We start from the raw sequence: 20,460 nt of genomic DNA on the forward strand, positions 1-20,460 counted from the left end.
ATAACTCCCATTAGCTTTAATGAGAGTCCCATGGATTCATCCTGTGTTTCTTGATTAATATTTACCTCATTGTTCATTACAACGCTTGTTTTTTCCATTCCTACTATGCCAACTCCTGCTTGAAGTTACAATTATATAATTTTTACTTTTTAAGTGGGTGCACACATGGTTATTGGTAATGCTCATGGAAGCTTGGGACTGACAGCACTCCTGGGCAAAAGGGATAGTTTTGCCTTGAGGAAAGGGATGGACAGTCCTTCTCTGTGATGTATCCCCAGTCCTCCATAATTTCTGACAAACTGGGACTCCTTCCTCTAAAAAACTCATAATCCCCCCAATCCGAGGTAATTTTAAAAGCAATAGGAATAACTACCATTCTTCTTTTCCTTGGAACAGCCAGAAAAACACAGTTCTGCTCTGGCTCTGCAAAGGACTAGCCAGACTCTCATATCCAGTGTATCTGGTACTGAGAACCAGCATATCCACAGCCACCAGACATGAGAGCTGTGGGAGAATCTGACTGAGAAATTTGGAAGAAGCCTTCAACCTCTTCCTGCAAAATGTGGATGATCCTATCACACTCACTACTTACAAGTTGGTGTCAGGTGTAATACTGTTTGCAAAGCTACTGGAAGTCTTAGAAAGACAGGTCTGACTCAGGCAGAGCTCATTTTGCTGATGCTGCAGTGAAGGAGGTTTGAATGCAGATGTGTGAACCACCTCCACAGCCCAAGCATGGGGAGCTGCCCTCTGCATAGAGCTCGTAAATACAAGCTGTAGGAAAGAACAACAGGGAAACATGAAGGAGGGTAGATTTAGAGCAGATTTTGGGAAGAAATTCTTTACTGTGAGGGTGTGGCACAGGGTGCCCAGAGAAGCTGTGGCTGTCCCATCCCTGGAAGTGTCCATGGCCAGGTTGGATGGGGCTTGGAGCAACCTGGGATAGTGGAAGGTGCCCCTGTGTGTGGCAGGAGGGTTGAACAAGATGAAATTTAAGGTCTCCTCCAACCCAAGGCAGTCTGTGTTTTAGGCCAGGCCCTGTGGTACTCACTCAGCAGGATGATGATGCAGATCAGGATGGCAATGATTGCCCCCGTGCCCAGCCCCGCCGCAGCCACGGCCCCGATGGTGGTGCAGTCGCCGTTCTCGTCACACGGGCACACCTTCACCTTGATGACAGAGGTGTTGTACAAGGGGGGGTTTCCTGAGTCTGTCACGATGATGGGCACATCATACACTCCTGCTTCCAGGTACATAATCCTCAAACTGAGCTGGGCATAGTCCCCTGGAGACCAGGACAGACAGACAGACAGATGACGGACATTGGTAGAGCCTTGCAGCCACATTTGTGCAGGCTTTTCTGCTAGAGCCTTCTTCTGAGGTTAGCAACAACACACTGGGCAGGACAGCTTCAGAGCTCTGCCACAACAGTCTGCCCAGCAAGCAGCCTGTGCTTTGTGAAGCACCGTGTGCTCTCACTGCTGCACTCAACCACCTGCATGCCATTTGCAAATCCACGTGCACGTGTTCAAAATGGCATCAAACACAAACAGGAGAACATGGATAATGCATCCTGAGGCTGGGCTGTCCCTGGCCACGTGTGCAGGTTCTGTACTCTCTCACCCTTCCCCCTGATGATTTTGGGAACTCGCTGATGACAGGCACAGCCAGGTAATCCCGTTGTGACTGAGCCCTGAGCTGTGAGGACACGAGCTGTTGCCCCTGGTCTAGCACCTTCTGCCAGACCTCAGCGAGAGGGACCAGCATTGAAGCCAAAACCAGCCCACAACTCCACGCTATTTTCCATCCTCTGCTGAAACTGCCAATAAGCAGAGCAATTAGGGCCATTTGTGGTTGCACGCTGCAATATAAAAATCCTTCACATACTGGTAATCTTCACACTTACCTAGCCCTCCTGGTTCCATGGTAAATTAAAAGGCTGCCTTTATGCAATTATGGTCAGAGAAATGAACATTGATCCTGATTGTGGCTTATGACAATTACACTGGAGGAACATAAGGAAGACTGATAATAGCTTTTTTCCCCTTGGCCATTATGGATGATTTATACTCTGTTCACTACTGATAACTGTTCATAATTATGAACTGCATTAAAAAAAGCCAAGTGCCAAGGCTCTCAGAGTTATGCTGCAGGTCTGATACAAATCACTCCTGATTAACTATCTTGTCTATAATGTCAGCCGTAATGTGCTTTAAAAAATAAAAATCGGATTAAAAAAAGTGAGGAAGTTTTGAAGTTGGAAGCCACACGTGCGGCTCGTTAGTGAAGCAGAGCCCAAATGTGCTGAGGATTGCCTGCCCCATTTACCATTGAGCCGTGTGATGGTCCAGTTCTTCCTCACTGCAGATGGCACACTTGGCAGCTCGAAGACGAAGGGCCCCACGTTTGGATCGATGTCAGCGTCGGCGGCCGTGATGTTGATGACATTGAGGTTTGGCTTCTCACAGATCTGCGCCTCCTTGGGCAGCAGCTCCGGGGCGTTGTCGTTGATGTCGATCAGGTAGATCTGTAGAGTGCCCGTGCCGCTGGCAGGGGGAATTCCTGCACGGGACACAGGGACCCGTGAGCACCGCCTGGCAAGCAGCAGGATTGGCAACCCCTCAGACCAGCCCCTCTCTGCCTCACAGTTCCAATAAACCAGGATTTCACCTTCCCTCCATGGAGTTTATTAGGGACATACTGTGCTTTCATGGTCCCTTGCTTTATGTGGTATAAAACTTCCCCAAGCCTCCTAATGTTGCTGTTTTTCACTCCTGCAGAACAGGAGGTTGAGCTCTGCAGATCTGTAGCCTGCAGCAATGCCCCTAGTCAAACTAAAACTGCAAGCAGGTGATGCCAAGCTGCTCCTGCAAATCTTGGTAATGGCTGTTTTGAAGAAGAAAATACATTAGAAAGAGAGCTGACAAGAGGAGCAAGAGGGCTTGGAGGGGAGAAAAATCTACATAGTGTAACCCATTGGTCAGCATTAACTCTAGCACTTGCTGGCCAGTTTTCAGCTTTGCAGATCATTACTCTCCTTCAGAGAAAGTCCAACTCCCCAGCACAACCCCAGCTTTAGTGGTGAGAGATCCCTGCTTGAAGTCCACAGTATGAGCCATCACCAGACCTGCTGGGTGATGCCACTAACCCCCAGCAGCAGTGTTATGTCCCAACACCCAATTCCCCATCCTTTCCACATCTGTCCCAACCAGCAGGGATGTCACAGCACAGCAGTCCTGGTCCTCCACCTCTTCTTGATGGAGAGCCACCTTTGTCAGAATAATGACTACTCACACAAAGTAGTATCTGCCCTGGCAGGAGAGAACAGCCTTCCCAGAAATGGCACAGTGTTTTTCATTTCTCTCCCCACACATTTAGCTCTGTGTTGGCTTGCTCTCTGCCTGCCTCTCTTATCTGACAGCATGGCTTCAGCAATTCTTTTTAAAGTGTGTGTTTTCAGTCCTGACCCTTCCTCCCAGTGCTAGGTACAAAGCCACATAAACCACTTCCCCATCAGGCTTCTGCTTTCACAGACCATCCTTCCTACATTCCTTTCTCCATGTCTCAAGGGAGCCTCAAAAATTCTGCAGGAGCCCTGGAAATCCTTTTTTCATGGTTCCCACATAAGCTCTTCAATCATGGACTCTCATCCTTTCATCTTCTAAGCATGGGGTAGGTCTCCCTCTAAAACAATGTCTTTTGATCAGCCTTGAAAGCTTCTGGAGAGGCAGACAGCCCACCAGGATACCAGGGCTGGACATGAAAACTGACTTTTGGGACCAAGCAAAGTGATTTTACTGCTTTCACATTACCCAGAGTATCTTCTGGGATAAAAGGACTGTAACCTCTGAGACAGACTGAACACAAACCCTCAGTCCTGAGAGGCACTAACTGGCACGTGGCTGAAATAACCTGCAATTGCTGCACCTACAAATGCACTTTTGTTGGGCCATTGAGTATTGTTGGGATCCAAGTCCTTGTATTCTTCCTTCTTTGTGTGCAGTTCTTCTTTCCCTGAGTGCAATTCCGGGGCAGTTTTAGGAGCAATGAAAAATAAACAATTCTTTAAATGGCCAAGTCCTATAAATTTCACATTATTTCAACTGTCCCATATGGAGAGAGCAAGGACATGGAGCAGGTACTGATGTGCAATGAAGGATCCTTGGACTACATCCTCAGAGATGAGGACTAAAATTGCACCACTGATTCCAGTGGAGAAGCTGGTCTGATCCCTGAAATTAAGACTGAAATATTAATAACAAAAGGAAGAAGACAATACAAATTCTGCATCTGCATTTAATTGTTGAATTTCCATCACTGCCTTTTTCACAGGGCCAGTGTCTGCATTCCCACAGCAAGGTAGAAGCCCAGGTGTTCAAGCTCAGCCCTTTGTTTCATGAAACCTGATGGAATATGACACACTTATGCTCTCAGCTTCCCTGGGAGATTGGCTGAAATTGGCTGAGGGGATCAAACACTGGCAGGCTCCACTCCTGTGCAGACACAAGTGTGAACCAAGGGACTCTTTCCTCAGAAACCAGGTCAAAACCGTGCTCTTGATTAGGACTCCCTTTTTGCCCTCCTTACATTGCAGCCAAGACTTTTCTTAAAGACAGGATCTCCACACTGGAGCCCAGGGAGAGAAAGAGAACACGTCCAAGGAGTACTGGCTAAACTTCTTTTTTATCACGTACTGAGAATAGCAAAAAGAACTTCAAGGAAAGAAGATGCTGCTGCTTCTTCAAGAGAGAAAAATCCCCAGCAAAACCCTTGACCCAAAGCTTTTCTTTGATGCTGGAGAACCTGGAACTTGGAAGCAATATGGTAAGAGTCTATTAGCCTAGATGAAACTTTAGCTGTTATCCTAAGCACTCTAGACAGAATTTTAAATAAGGTGTTGCTTTATGTGCATTTTAATGGCTGCAATATACCAGTGATAGATTAATTTTTCAGAATAAAGAGATTTATCTAGGCCCTCACTTTCTGAGCTGCTGAATGATGGATGTGGAGGCGCTGATGCACTGCTGCATCAGCACCACAGCCAGGGAAAGGGGTTAACTCCACATCTCATTGCACCAAGTGCCTGAATTTGCAAGGTCAGGTGGTGAGGATTAGGTTGATAAGTTCAAACTCTACCACTGCATCTGTGAACAGCCTTGGCCTACTCATTTGTCCTGTGGTTTTCCAGATGAACACCACTAGCCCCATTTGAGAATATTTTAAATTTCCCTGTCCTGGTTGCCTTAATGGAGAGGAAGCTCGGGATGGGGCTGTGGGGTGAGTCCTACCACTCATGGTGCAAAGAAGGGACAAAATGCACTTCTTGGTACATCTCCTCAGCTCTGGAACTCTTCCATGAGTTTCCCTCACCCCTGTGACCTGGGATGCAGTGATTGAAGTGATGCATGGAACCCCAGAGGGAGGAACTTTTCCTTAGCCCTGCAACCATCACTGAATCTGCTCATAATGACCACGGCACCTCCAGCCTGAGGGATCACACAAACACTACCCTGAAAGCACCTGCAGAGTATGAGCAATATATTTAGGTGCTCATAGCCAAGCCTAGACTGAGCTGTGCTGCTGAAGCCAGGCTCTGGTTTGAGTGCTCAGCACCCTGCAGTGGGAAATGAGGGTGGGTGAGGGGGAGGAAGGCCTTCTCCTTGTCCTGGGAAACTCCTGAACCTTTTCCAGATGGAGGAACTGAGGAATGAAATACCAGCATGGGTGTAATTATCAAAACTCATCAGTTCCTCCTAACAGGATTAGGAAGAGAAAAGCAGGCCAGCAGTACGGGACCACTTGTCCTTGAGCAAGGCCAGCACAGAAGTTCTCAGTGCCGACTGCAGCAAAACCACTGAGTGATCTTCAAAGAGAAGAGCAAACAGAACTTCTCCAGGAGATCTGACTGGCCTGAGTGGCTTTGGTGATAAGCACAGCAGCACCCAGATGATCTGATGATGGCTGCACAATTCAGGAAGGCAGTGGCCAGAAAGAACCCAGCTCCAGTGACAGACACACCTTTTATGAAAGCCACCACAGTTTAACAGATGGGCTTGTTTTTAACACCTTCCTGCCATCCCATAAAATTATTTCTGGCTTCCTGATGGAAGGCTTGCTGAATGCTCTGATCAGTGCCTTTGGGAGGATTACCAGGACCGGTGTGCTGGCAGCCCCTGGAGAGCACATCCCTTTGACACTTTTTTAAGTCCAGGCTACACCGCTACACTGAACTCCCCAAATCAATTTTCCATTTGTCCTCCCTTTCCCTTAATAACACTCTCCATATACTGCGCACATTTAATTTACTCCAGCAATTTCCCGTCCCACTTTCACATTTTTGACCATAAAAACCTGGGAAAAAGATAACTTATACTGACAACTCTGTCAGGGCATCATTTCTCTTAATGCATCACATTAGAGTCTTATTGAAGCATGAACAATGTGAAGCCTGGGCTCACCGTTGTCAGCCGCCAAGAATGTGGCCTCGTAGACATTATTCTTAATGTAGTCTGACTCTCGATCAAGGACAGCAGCAGTAGTGATCTGACCATTTGTGGCATTAATGTTCAGCCAGTTTGCAGGATCTGACAGCTTGGAGTATCTACAGAGAAAGGAAATAAATACATGGCAGTCTTTTCACTGACGTATCCTTAATATTGCTTGAAATACGTTTTTTTTCTGGACTCCTGACCTGTGATTCAAAGGACCTTTGGATAACTGGTTTTGTTGACAAACACAATGCTAATTGAGTATCCGGTTTTTGACCTTTACAATTATTCAATTTTTCAATTACTTTAGTTTTAAAGGTTCTTCTTTCCGCTAAGTGCCACTTACATGCCAGTTTCCTGCTGCTAGGAGAGGACATTTCCTGAGGTCTCTGCAGCTGAGCAGAAACAGGGACCACTGCAATCATATGCCTGAATTAGAGGATGGATTCCTGCTTTTTTCCTGCTCCTGATCTTGCCCTTCTGAAAACAGGTTTTTAAAGTCAAAGATATTCCTGTTTACTGCCCACCATTAATAAACAACAGTTTGGGAATACCAAACCATCAGAGTCACCTCCCAGCTACTCAGTCAATTCACAACTGTTGTCTATTCATGTCCCGTGAAATCAGCTGAGAACATGGGTTTTTTGGGCAAACTTTTCCCATGTTCTCCAGATCAGTGTGTTCAGTTCTCCTTCTTACTCACTTGTTTTCTTGCTTTTCTGCCTCACAGTTTTGTACTGTTGGAAGTGAGATGGACCATAACTATCCAACTGGAAGCATATAAATGTCCAGACTATAAATTACTGAAATAAGCAAAGAGTAGCTGAGCTTGTTTAATGGGTAACTCAGACCTGCTGATAATTTTATATAATTTGTCATTAGATATGCAGGTGAGAGCATTACTGGCTTCTGGTGAATATCCCTGTCCAGAATTGGGCTATTTGAAGCAGAAACTCAAAGGGAAACTTGAGCTGAGTCAATCCATGTGAAGAGAAAAGCAACACACAGCTGCACAAACTCCTGCCAAAGGAAAGAATTACATTTCATGGAGCTAGACTCTTTGGGATGTTTTCATTTCAGTATCACTGCTGTGAGGCTCCTGCCCTTTCTCTGCTAAACGACCAGGAATCCAGTTTCAAAGCTGGCTTTGTGAATGTGTCTGTGGCTAATGAGGATAACCTGAGGTGTGACACTGCCCATGCCAAGCTGTGCATTACTGGAGATGCTCCTGCTTCCTCTTCTTCTATTTGTAAAAACTCTATTTCATCAAAGACTATTTAGGGACTAAAATTTGTATGCAAGGCTCTAGCAGCTGGATCAGCTCTGCAAAGTGCTTATCATGGATCTGTAAGTTTGGCCTTTTGGGTATCTTTTTTCTTAACTCACCAATGTCAACTGTGAAGTAAAAAATAAAATACTTTTTTTACATCTCACGAAGACAGGACCCCAAAACCACCCCACTGCTTCTTGAAAAGCCTGGGCATTGGCTGTCCTGATGCAAAGGGAGAGAGATTGTACTGGGGTTTGGACATGAGGTGCTGGTGGATGCACAAAATGCACGTCCTGGAAGCCCTAGGAAGAGACAACTCAAGTAACTGTTCATACTCACAGGATGCCTTAGCAGACCCTACACATGCCCTGAGCAATGACAGGAACAGCAGGAGCTCGTTTGGATTACAGATCACCCTCCTCCAGGTTAGAGGGGGTACTCAATCACAAATGAGTTGTTCTCTCCTCTGAAAACCAGCCTTGGTACAGACATCAGGGAAATAAAGACCCTTCAAAGGCCAATATTTCAAAAAGAACATAAGAAAAATGGGCTTGTTAGTTAGGATGGTCTCTTTCCTCCAAAGTCACAATGCCTGTCTAAAGACAACACGATGAGGCAGTGAATAAACTATCATTTTCTAGACCCGACAGCTCTGTGCCAGGTGAAATATTTCAAACTCTTCCTGACACAAAATGTCACAACTGATGCAAGTTTAAGTGGCCTCAGCCGTGGTCACATCATATACTCAGGTTTTGTCAAAAATACCACAGCTCTTAGAGACTGAGAGCAAAAAAGAAAACAATTTCTGTGGATGTAAAAGTATCCAAGAGCAGGAAATGCATTTCCTGCCTGCACAGAAGGAGCCGAAATAGTTGTGAAAGTGTCACAAGGACTCATTCTCACCTACGCTTTTCTGCCAATTATTTCCTGCTGGGAAGGCTGTGAGCCGGGGTCCTGGACCCTGGATTCAGTCCCTGGTCTGCCCAGGTGGGACAAAACAGAGTCAGTAACATCCTCCTGGTCACAGCATGAATTAAAAGTGATCTTAAGCTGCTTGGATAGAAATCTGACTTTTACAAGGTTAAAATTTTGCCAGCTGAATCGCATTCATAGGGAAAGCAGCTAAGGAGGAGGTTATGTTAGGCAGGTGCTCTGAAGAGAAAGGGAAGGTTGGAGGAAATTGCACCTGCAGGCAAGGGGAGCACTGGTGAGATACAGACCAAGTGCCAGTGGCCTGTGAATGGGTGTTTGACTGCTCAGGCAACACTGAACAATTTGGCACTTTAAAAGCCTGCCCAGCAGCTGTTTGTAACCTCACCAGCCTTGCTCTGAACTAGCCGACATCTCCTCTTGCACTGTGCTTTTAAGCAAGGTTCAACCTAAATGCTCTGGAAGCAACACAAGGCATGATTAAAAATCCCAGCCATTCCCTTTGAAAACCCAGGCCTAGCCCTTTCTATGCCTCAGTTTCCCCCCATAAAATATAAATAACAAAGATGGCTTTTTCTAAACCTCTGTGTTTACGAAATGCATGAACCACACAGGTCAGAGCACCCTGGGTGAGGCAGAGCCAAAGACTGGGTACAAAGCAGCCCTGACCTCTATAACAACGTGGCAATCTGCTCCATTTGAAGGTGTGATCTGCCCCACAGCAAGCCAGTAGCACAGGATCCAACTCTGCCCTCCTTGACCCAGCTGCTCAGAGCTTACCTGGAGCAGGGGGTTCGTGGGTTTACAGGACGCTGTGCAAGCGCTCGACTGCAGGTGCCACTCCCTGCCAAGATCTCATTCACATCCCACCATTTCCAGCCAGTCTGGAAATCAGCTTCCAGCTGCTTGGCTCCCAAAACTCATGCAGCTGAAGCCCCCAGCTGCAGGGGAGCCCCCAGGCTGCCTGGTGTCCCACCTTACTGCCTGCTGCATGAAGCGATCGGGATCCACCGCCGAAAACGTGGTCAGGACGGTGCCCGTCGGCACCCCTTCCTCCAGCCTGATCAGCTTGTGGTTCGTTGGGAAATATGGAGCTTCGTTGACATCTGTGACCGAAATGGTGACTCCTGCTGTCGACTGGAAGGACATCTGGATGCCACTGGCCAGGGGAGCTTGGTTTGATACCATCACTGTCAGCATGAAAGCTCTGTTCATCTCATAATCGACTGCCTAAAACAAACAAACAAGCAAGTATAGAGCCAAGCAGAGGATAAATTCTACCTTCTGGCTGGAAGCTGCAAGACTAGAAGGCAGATGATATCAAAGTCATAGCCTGATCTTGTTTCCTCCTGAGCTCAGTTCTTTTGAAGGTGTAAATCCAGAGCAACTTCAATCCAGAGGAGAATTTGGCCTCCCAGTTTTTGGAGGGTCAAGTAGTTAAAAAAATTCCACAAAGGAAAAACTGCAAACAGCAGGGAGCACTTGCCCTGTGTTTTGTTCCAATGCTAAGTGGTTTCCAAAAGACAACCTGCCTGTGAGGAACAAACCCACCTAATGCAACAGGTGGAGCCTGTTCAGAGGGATGGGACAGGCACTTAGCAGTGCTATTAGCACTGAAACTGCTGACTGTGGAACCAGGACAGTCTCTGTGGACTCATGAGCCTGAACGGCTCTTTATTTTCCCTCTTAAATGAGTTTATAAGCAAAGGTGGAGCTGCCAGGAACAATCCCTGGTCAGGTTAAGCAGGTGGTCCTTCCAGTGGGGCCTCTCATCCTCCTGCAAGGCACCTCGTGGTCTCTGGAGGTTGCCTACAGCTCTTACAGCTGGGTTTTGCTGCTGGGAGGCCACAGATCTCTTCTCAACACACACATAAAGACAATGTGCCTGTCCCAGGAGCCAGACAGAGTGAAAAGCCTTTGCTGGCACGACTGACTGAGCCCAGTGTAATAATAGTTTCTAAACCATCCCACTAATTATTATGAGGGAAGTCACTAATCATCTGCCAGAGAGGTTTGAGCTATGCAGGATCACACCTCTGCTTGTTAAAAACTGCTTTGCCGTGATTTATAAATTTAGAAGCATATCCATCCTCCTTAATACCTTCTCCTGAGCTGAGTCTGCAAAGCTCTCACTCAGGATGTAAAACGCCACAGCTACACCGACTTGGACAGGGATTTACAGCAGCAGGAGCTGCCTGCCATGTCCTGTTTAAAACCCAGTATTGTCAGGAGGGAAATCAAATCATAGGAGCCTACACGAGAGAAACAAATTTCAGGGGCAAAAGGTAAAACAGCGGAATCTCTACTCGATTGAAGTGCAAATGTTCCCGATGCTAAATGGCTTCCTGACAGGCAGGGCCAACATTTAATAAATAAAAGGAAGCATAAAGACTCCCAGTACACCCACCCGTGCTGACTCACGGACTTGTGCTGCATTCAAAACCAATGCATGCTAAAAGTTCCTATTTAAACACCATTCAAGCCCTTGAAACAATTTGACTAATGCATTTCCTCAATTTCTTTTCACACTCCCTCTAATTTATATTCTCCCAGTTTTCTTTTTTTTTTTTTTCCATGCTGCTCTGTTTGCTAGGCTGTCCACAGCCACCCTGCCCCTCCCTCCCAAAGGGGCTCAGAGGCAGCTGGGGGCTGAGCAGCTCCATGGGGAATTTTGTGGGCAGCTCCCTGCTGCTGATGCTCAGGACACCCTGACCACACACAGCTCCGCTAGGATGTGGCCTGATGTAAAGGAGTGAAGTTTTCCCCCCCAAAAAAAATGTAGAGCTGCTCTCTCAACTTCTTCCTCTTTCTTCTGGTAGCAAGAAAACTTGGGCTGCAGAAAAATCATGCAAGGAGCAGAGCTGGACCAGGATCAGGCACTCCAAAGGCTGTCTAGGAGGCATCAGTGTCACCAAACAATGTCCAGCACACTTCAGTCTGCAAGACAGAGCTGATAGGCTCATTTCTCCTCTGTCCACTGAATCCTATTTCATACAGTTTTGTTAAAAAAAACCAAATATATATATATATATATATATATATATATATATATATATATAAAGGTAGAATCAAGAGTCTGTGCTGTCCTGGCAGTTAGGGCCATTGAACCCCATGGGACAGCAGCCTCTTGCAGCCAGACACTGTCCAGCCCTAAGGCAGAACTACTTTCACACCTTAATAAGCAATTTATACCAGAACTGTTCATACCTCTGCTCCCTAAAACTGCCTTCCTCTGAGGATAATGGTGCACAGAGCACTCTGTGCTCCTCACACCACACTCACCCCTTCCACCTCCATGCATCTCACTGGAAATGCTGTACACTGGTCACTTGATGTGGTTTTAGGGACATGGTGGACCTGACATTGCTAGGTTAACAGGTGGACTTGATAATCCTAGATTTTCTTTGATTCCATGACAGCAGGATCCTGAAAAAGCCCACAGAGCTGCTACATTTGAGACAAGGACATGTGGGACTCTTGCCTACTTTTCACTTTCATGTCCAAGAAGCACTAGACATGAAATTAAAAAGCAGCACTTTTGCAGGTACTCCTTGCTGGATGGTTGGTGTGTGATCTGGCTGTGAAATATCCCCTGGGGATGCTGCACATCCTCCTCCTTCATGAGCACCTCGGGCCGGGCTGCAGCAGAGCGATGCCAAGGGCTTGCCACGTGTCCTCCTTCTCTTGGGGTACTTTGAACTGAAGTGAACAAATTTGAACAAATAATAACTGAAGCTTCAGCAGCATCTCCATTATAAATTCACAGCTCTGATCCATGCAGAGTTTATAATAACATTTTACTTAGCTGGTTGCCACAGGGCAGCCACTGCTGCTCTGGGAGATTGTCTTCAGACTCCGCGGTGTCTCGTCTGAGTGGGAAGCTTCCCTCTGCCCTTGATCAAGGCTTTCTTTGAAGATTAGGGTCTTGCACAGTTATGGAAATGGTTTGGAAAGGCAAGAACAGAAATGGGAAATGTTATACTTTTGGTGATCACACTGGAACTACAGATGGGATTTTGCTGAGGGCAGCTGCAAACTGGCCCCCATGAGCATAATCTGAACTCCAAAGGGAAATCTGTCTTGGAAGGATTTCTGGCCATCCATTTCAAGCCCCTAAAATGCTGGTGAAGTGGTGGGATTCTGCACAGAGCCCCCCTCCCTGTGCTGTTGCTGTCACTCCTTTGATTGCAGCAGGAGTTATCTGTGAGTGGCTTTGAAGAACCACATGAAAATCTAGCCATGTAGGGTCTGTAAATAAATGGTTCATTACTTGACTTTAATTTTTTACCTGTGTTTTCAACCCACACCAGTGATCAAACCAGCAAGAAACTGCTCCAACACAGCAAAGAACAAGATCTGACTGGCCACCCAGTCTGATGAGGATACATCCCCCAAACCTTTAAGCATATTCACTTATTAACAGAGAACAAAATATTTCAAAGAAGGTGGAATCCTAAGAGTCTTCCCTTCTTCACCATGAAAATTTAATCACAAGCAATTTCACTCTTTCTCCTTGCTGAAAATACACCAAAAAGTCTCCCAGCCAGATAGAGGTAGGGAACCCTTGTGGCCAGGAGGATCAGGTGAGGTGATGTAGTGAAGACATCCAATGTGATTTCAAGCTCTAAGCTCATCTTGATGAGATCGGATTTTCATGTGGGTCTCTGTTTTGTGATCACTGTGGGTTACACAGCTGTGGAAAGTCAACATCAACATCAGTGGTGTCTTGACAAATCTGCCCTGCTTTTTGCCTGCAAGTTGTGAATAAGGGATGGTTCATTATGCACAAGTCCTTGTGCAGCAGTGTTGATCATGCAAATCCGCTGTTGTTCATTTTGATGTGCCTTTGCCTGACACTTTGCAATATTAAGAATAAGGGGTCTTCCCGTGCTTGCAGTGAAAATGTTGGCATTTAGATTTCAGATTGGCTGCTGATGTCAGTGGAAGTTAAATTTTTGCACTTTTCTTCATTGAATGTTTTCTTTTTAAGCAGAAAATACAGATTTGGATATGTGTATACTTGCACACATATGTACAACCATATACACGTGTCTAAGATTGAAGAGGTTTCATAGTAAGAGCAACAAAAAGTGATAAAGAAGAGGACCTTGCTGAAATACCATCTGGCAGGTAGGATGGTGTGTCCCTTGAAGTTTCAGCAGAGCAGCATCTGCAGACACACACACTTAGCCCAAGGGCCAGGGAACAAGACAGGCTCACATGTTCCTGCCAGAGTGACCTCACTGGCATCTCACTGATGCCACTTTTCCTAAGAGACAAACTGTGCCCATTAGGAATGACTGCAACTTGTTTGCAGTCTATAACAAGGAAGCAAGGCTCAACACAGAGCTGTTCTTGCATCATGCTGCTCTTTAAACTTAGTATTTCTAGCTATATTGTTGGTTAAAACTTTCTGTCAGGGAAGGCCAGACTTATCAGAAGGTGCTGCCTTTATCCACCCCAGGAGGTACTAATCCTCTCCACATGCAGTGTGTGTTGTGCAGCCCCTGCACATCTCAGCAGCCTATGTGTGATGTCTTTGCTGTTTTTTGTAATCAGAGGGAGCATCCACAGGTATCTGATGTAGGAAGAGCTTCAGTGAATGCTGAAGGGATCCAGTGATGTCCTGGCTGTGTGTAACAACTGCAGAAACACTCACTGGCCTCCAAACTGAAAGAGAAGCGAATGCTCCAATGAAGATAGAGCAATGTTCCTTGGAAACATGGGGGCAAGGAAGGAAACACAATTTGGCACTTGCAGCAGGTATCTTGAGGCTTCCAGCTCTACCAGCACATGGAGGGAAGAAGGGATGGTGGATATTTCTGGTTTGATTTCTTGGGAGTCTTTAGACAAGATCTTCTGCTGATCCAGCCCGGCGGGTGACTTTGGGTGGAGCTGTCCTGAATTGAGGATCTATCCCACACTGTGTGTTTATCACTTAATACCAGGAAAAGGAAAATCTCTCCAACAGTTTTGTTGCCAAACAACTCAGTCAAAGGGAAAATTTACTTTGCTTCTGTTGCCAGAAAATTCACTCCTCTCCTACACTCCCTGCTTTCACAGAGGATCTCTTGACTGACCCAGGCAGTGAAACAGTGCCCTTGATCCACACCAAACAGGGGCTTTTCTGGCTCAAGAAGGGCAGGGCTGCCCAGCCCAGGATTGTTCTCTTTTACAGAGCTCAAAGAGCCAAGGAGAAGCAGGAGGTGGAGGTCAGGTTTGGTGCTGGGAGTCTGTTCAGCATGTGAGGCTTTTTTGAAAGCTCAGGGTGGGCTGGGCTGAGCTGGGAAACCCAGAAGCAGTGCCATGCACTGGGGAGTGCTGAGGACTCCTACACACAGATGGGAAACAACAGGTCAAGCACTCGTATTTCCAGACAGGAAACAACTGCAGGCTCCTGGTGATCCCTGCAGCTGGAAGGGTGACAACACAGCGTGCTTGAGCTTCCCCTTACCTTCACCACGGTGACCATGCCCTCATTGGTGACGGGGTCGGTGCGGATGGTGAAGTGGCCCGAGGGGTCCCCGCTGATGATGCGGTAGATGGCGTTCCAGTTGGGAGAGTGGGGCTGGTCCCGGTCCATCACCGTCAGGTTTGCCACCACAACCTCCACTCTGTTCTCAGGCACTTCTCCTGAATACTGCAAAGGAATCACAGGGCTGGTCATGGTGGGAGCTTTCTGTCCATCCTCACACCTCCCTCCCCTCTCCTTCCATCACCGTGCCCACAGGGAAGCCATGAAGCCATGAAGGGGACCATGAGCAACACATCTGTTTCTCAATTCTGCTTTTCCTCTTTTTTTCCTTTGAGTATTTTCCCAAAGCCTAACTTCACCTCTCAGCCCGAGGGAGAACAAACCCACTACCACACAGTCACTGCAAGATCCAGCAAATGCTCCAAGAAATCAAAAAAAAACCATCCTTGATATTCTTGCTCAATTACAGCAACCAGAGAGTTAATTGTCAACAGCAGGGGAAAATGGAATACTGAAATGTCTAAATTTTTTAGGATGACTATTTCCATTTATCCCAAGGTATTTTGCCTCACTCAGATTTCCGTGATGGCATTTTATTGCTTCTTCAGTGATTTTACTTCATTTTATTTCTTTCTTGCCCCTGATTTTGTCTCATTATTTGAAGTGTTTCTTGTGATTTTGCCACAGCCTTTCCTGGTGCTTAATTCTCTCATTTAGCACTGATTTCCATGGAGCATGTCTTGTTCAGGCACATCCTGACACATTAGCTACATTCTTTTCTGCTTTCCAGTCCCTGATTTATCTCATGGCTGATCAGGGATCCTGGCCTGTGAATACTTCCAGTGTTTGGGACTCAAAAGCTGCCAGTAAGACACATTCCCAAATTTTCAACTGTCCTCATGTCTCAGCACTGCCTATTAGCAGCGCTTGCAAATCAACACTCTGATTGACATATGGCAAATTAAACACTGGGGAAACGCCGGGAGCGGCTGGCTCGGAGTCTGCAACTGAAATTCTGGCCCCAAACTGCAGGAGCAGAGCACTTCTAAAATCTGGCCTTTGGTGTGCACAAATGCCAGGTTGTGTAAATGGTAATAAATCATTCCTTTCTTAGCACAGGAGTCCGTTTCCCCTCCTAAGCCATCCCCATCCTTTGGCATCTCTCTGTTATGGATGCTTGTATTTATTATATATTATTTCGCCGCTGACAGCAAAAATATGCAATCTGCCTCATGCTAATGTAAATTTAAATTTGTCCTTTAGTGGTATCCTGAATGGCATCTTGCCCTCTTTTTTGCTGTGCACCTGTCCTAAACAAGTTTTCATTAGTGAATGCAGATGGCATCTCTTTCCAGCCATGCCCAGTGGTGGGGAAGAACAGTGGGAAGCTGCAGGATAATTCTTATTCTACTACATGCTACAGCTCTTCTATTCTCTTTATTTCCCCTGATTTCACTTGTTCTTTACCCATTCTCTTGCCCAATTTGCAGTCTCTGTGGCACACAGCTTAAGCTAGGGAAATATATGGAAATTTATCAAAAGCCTCTTGAAAAATCCATTAGATTATGCCATATGTACACTCTACTATCAACCTTGTCTGAACTGAAGCAGATTAGTTAAACAGGATCATCTCTTCCTAAATCCACACTAGTTATTGCCCATTACATTAAATTAATGTTGTATGGCATGGCAGCAGTGACAAGCTGATGAGCCCCCAGTCTCTTTTAGGCTGCACTGCTAACTCCAAAGTTAAAAAAAACATCTCAAATCTTCAACCCAGGACCACTGATTTAATCTATCAATCCTAGGCTTATGCCCTGCAGAACCAAACAGAATTAAGTCATTAAGAACACACCATCAGCTGTATTTAACCCATTTAAGAGGGCCAGTCTGAACACCTTTAGTAGGTCACACCCCAGGTGCTGCCAAAGAGTTTGGGCTACATGAAAAACCCCACACAACAGATTTTACAGCAGCTCCTCTAGCAGCCATCACTACATCTGTTTTCAACCCACAGTTATAGATCTTACATATTTTAAAACATGAGGTTATATTAAAAATTATAAATACACAAGTACATGCTAATATAAAGCCTGGAGGAAGATCACAGCAGCCTATAAAGCTTTTCCAAACTGATGTGGGTGAAAACCGCAATGATCAGCACATCCTGGGCGATCCAGGAGTTCATCCACTTGTTGTTGACCTCTGTTAGGTACAGGTAGGAAATTATCAGTCCTAAGCAGAATTGAGAGTGGATACTGCTTACTGTGCTTATAAAGCAAAGTATTATTCTGATGAGAACAGAACACCTTCACTGGAATCAAAGGAGCCATCCAAAGCTATTCAGGGTAAAAGCAAATCTTGGAGAGATGTGCCATGAAGAAAAGAGTAATTTTCATCAGCTACAGATCAGCAGCCACTGGGAATTCAAACTGGAGTCTGCCTTTCCTCCCTCTCAAACTCCCCCACTATCATTATTATAGGTAAATTCTGTAATGTGTATTGTCCACAATTGTCTTTACCTTAAATAAAATTAAGTAATGACATTAAATTGCACCTGCTAAAGGAAGGATGGCAGCTCAAAGCTACCCACACTTCTTTAATGTCATTCCCTCCTTACCCTGGAGTAATTCAGGATAATGAACATCTTTCACTACGCTGCTTTCCAGCATTCCCTCTGCTCTAAGTTCTCTTTCATAAGATTACAATTGATTTTCAAATAAAGAGAAGCATATCTATTCAAACAAGGTAAAACAATGGGCAACAGAGGAGCTGCTGGAGTAAACACAAGATTGATAAAGCAGTGCTTGACCTATACTTATAGCATTTACTCATATTCCCATGTATTTCATTTAGCTTTACTTCAAATTGTTGCATTTGATGTCCTTGATTTCCAGAAAAATTTTAAAGACCACTGACAAGGATTTCTCTGTCTGATTGTCATACACTTCCCTTCTCAGATAAGGATCTGTTCTGAAACTGGCATATTTTAAATCCTTAAATTTTATGGGGTGTTTTTTTCTTATCCTCCTATAAAGGCCTGTGCTGGCAAAACTCCTTCTCCCACTCCCCTTGAGCTGGCTCCTCTGAAGTTATACCTTGCTGAAAAGGAAATAATTCATTCTGATTTTTGGGTTGGTACTAAAATTGGTTAATCCCAGAATTTGTCTTTTGTATCATTTGGACCTGACAGCACATAAACACGCAGACAAATATCAGTCTAGAGGAGAAAGGGATTGATGTGGGGGACAAATGATGAATTCACACCATGACTTGACTTTGTGCAATGAATCCAGAGTCTGGGCAGTGAAGCCATGCACAGCTGAGTAAAACCAATTAGTTACTGCAGCCACTCCTAGGGAGGTGTGGGATTGAGACAGATGAACACAAAAATAATTATTCAGGCTTCCTTCTAAAGGGAATTCCCTTTTTTCCCTATGTTCTTACTTCTTTCTCTGGCTGATTTTGCTAAAAAGCTGTGAAGGCAAAGACTTGTTCAGATGAATGTCTGCAGGAAAGATCTTTCAGTTGCCTCCAAGATTCACTAATGTTGGCACAACATTTGTTCCAGGCAGTTTATGAAGCCTGAATTGCCTGGACAAATAGTGTTTCATGACCCATAGCTATGGATTAACAGAAGAATAAGGGCATCTTAGTCCTCTTATTAGACTTTGAACCTTTCTCCTGACAGATAGGACTGCTGCAAAGTGCTGAATCTTCTCTCTAGGTTCCTTAGGCTGGGAGAAATTGAAATGAGACTGAGTGGTGGGGAGTCCCATCCCTCCCCAGTTCCTGCTGCCAGCCTGCCTCTTTAGGCTCTGGAGATAAGGTGATGAGCAGACCAGCACTCAGGGGGATCCACTGGCTGAATAAAACCCACAGCTCCTCATGCTTCAGGGCACCCACCCAACCCCATGCTGGTATCCCAGGCTAGAGTTTACCTTTTCTGCTAACAAAGATACTTGAAAAGCAGGAAAATTAATAAACAAATGTGGTCTGGTTGTAGCAGTCTGTGTAAAATTGTGTGTGGGGGAGGAGAACATCTCCTAATAAATCATTAATTGTGATGTGCCTGCCCAACTGCAGCATGGAAACAAGCAAATGCCATCCTAATTGATTGCTTCTTATTCCATCTTTATAGGCCTGCATTTTTTATTGTGTGGGTTGAATGAGCCCAGAGGTGTAAAAAACCTCTAGATTGTACTCTGTGTATCTGCCAACTTGATATTTAGATCAATAATGTGCTTTCCCTGCCTCCCTCCCCCCACTCTTACTACTGGTAATTTAGCTTTTCTTCCTAGCAGAATAATTGCTGTTTTCTTAAGCCTTACTATCAATTCTGTGACCTTTAATTTCCAATATAGTTTTCTGTAGGGATGGCAGTGCTGGGCTGTGAGTTATCCCAGCTCTCAGCTGCTGTGACAGTCACACAGGAACTGCCAGGTCTCCCTCCACTGTGTGCAAAGGAGACCATGAGCTTGCTCAAATCCCCCAAAAAACCCTGTAAAGTCAGCCTTATTTTTCAAGTCAGGCTTTGAGATGATAATTTCTGGTTTTATTAACCTACTCACTCCACTGAGGTCTCGAGTGATGACTCGTGATGTCCTCACTCCTTTTGGATGCTGCTCTGCTTCCATCAGCTAGCAGCCCCTCCATAAACCTCTGGGCTGTTGTTTTTCCAGGTTCATGCATCCCTGCAGCATCCCTGCTTCAGCTTCACATCCACGTGGATCTACTCACAGTCCATGCATGCACTCACACCCAGCTGTCACGGGGCTCCCTGGCAAAGGAGCTGCCTGGGCTGCAGGCACTGCCTCGTGGTGGCCAGGCAGGAGTCAGCCTTGCCCAGCCCAGTTAAGGAAGTGCAGGAGAATGAGCTCACCAGCTTTGAAAAGATGTTTTGGAAGTTTTGCCTCTGTCCTCAGCAGTTTGTGCCAGTAAAGCAGCTCAGCTGCCTGCAGAGGAGCCCTCTGAGCTCTGAGCGTGGTGTGGTGCAGACAAGGCACCCACCTGCTCCCAGGGAGTTTGTGCTGGAAGCTTGGGTGATGCTCAGCGTGGTCTCCATGTGCTGGTTCCTTTTTCTTTGGCAGAGTTTGACAAACAACAGCAAGGCTCAAAGTTTGGCACTTCTGAAGCTGATCTCAGGCTGGAGCACAGACAACCTCGGGCATGTTCCTGCCACAGGTGACAGCCACTGGCTTTACACTTTGTCTTTACTGGTGTCATTTTTTCAAAATCTCAAGTAATGACTAACTCTGGATCAATATACAAATTTTACTCTTTGAATATGAAGACAA

The 20,460-nt window shown here is 45.7% G+C and overlaps 1 protein-coding gene across 4 annotated transcripts in view; it reads right to left on the minus strand.

Moving 5' to 3' along the window:
- Positions 1-20,460, minus strand: part of CDH4 (cadherin 4) — a 421,918-nt gene that overhangs the window by 12,442 nt on the left and 389,016 nt on the right. For all 4 annotated transcript variants that reach the window (XM_021553526.3, XM_085558266.1, XM_085558267.1 and 1 more), the window contains 5 exons: positions 15,143-15,328; positions 9,665-9,918; positions 6,459-6,601; positions 2,329-2,562; positions 1,052-1,285 (listed from right to left, as the gene is read on the minus strand). In XM_021553526.3, coding sequence (XP_021409201.1) covers positions 1,052-1,285; positions 2,329-2,562; positions 6,459-6,601; positions 9,665-9,918; positions 15,143-15,328 — 1,051 coding nt within the window. The remainder of the gene's footprint in view (positions 1-1,051; positions 1,286-2,328; positions 2,563-6,458; positions 6,602-9,664; positions 9,919-15,142; positions 15,329-20,460) is intronic.

This window comes from Lonchura striata, chromosome 20 (genome assembly GCF_050655825.1).
Source record: "Lonchura striata isolate lonStrDom1 chromosome 20, ASM5065582v1, whole genome shotgun sequence".
NCBI classification, from domain to species: Eukaryota; Metazoa; Chordata; class Aves; order Passeriformes; family Estrildidae; genus Lonchura; species Lonchura striata.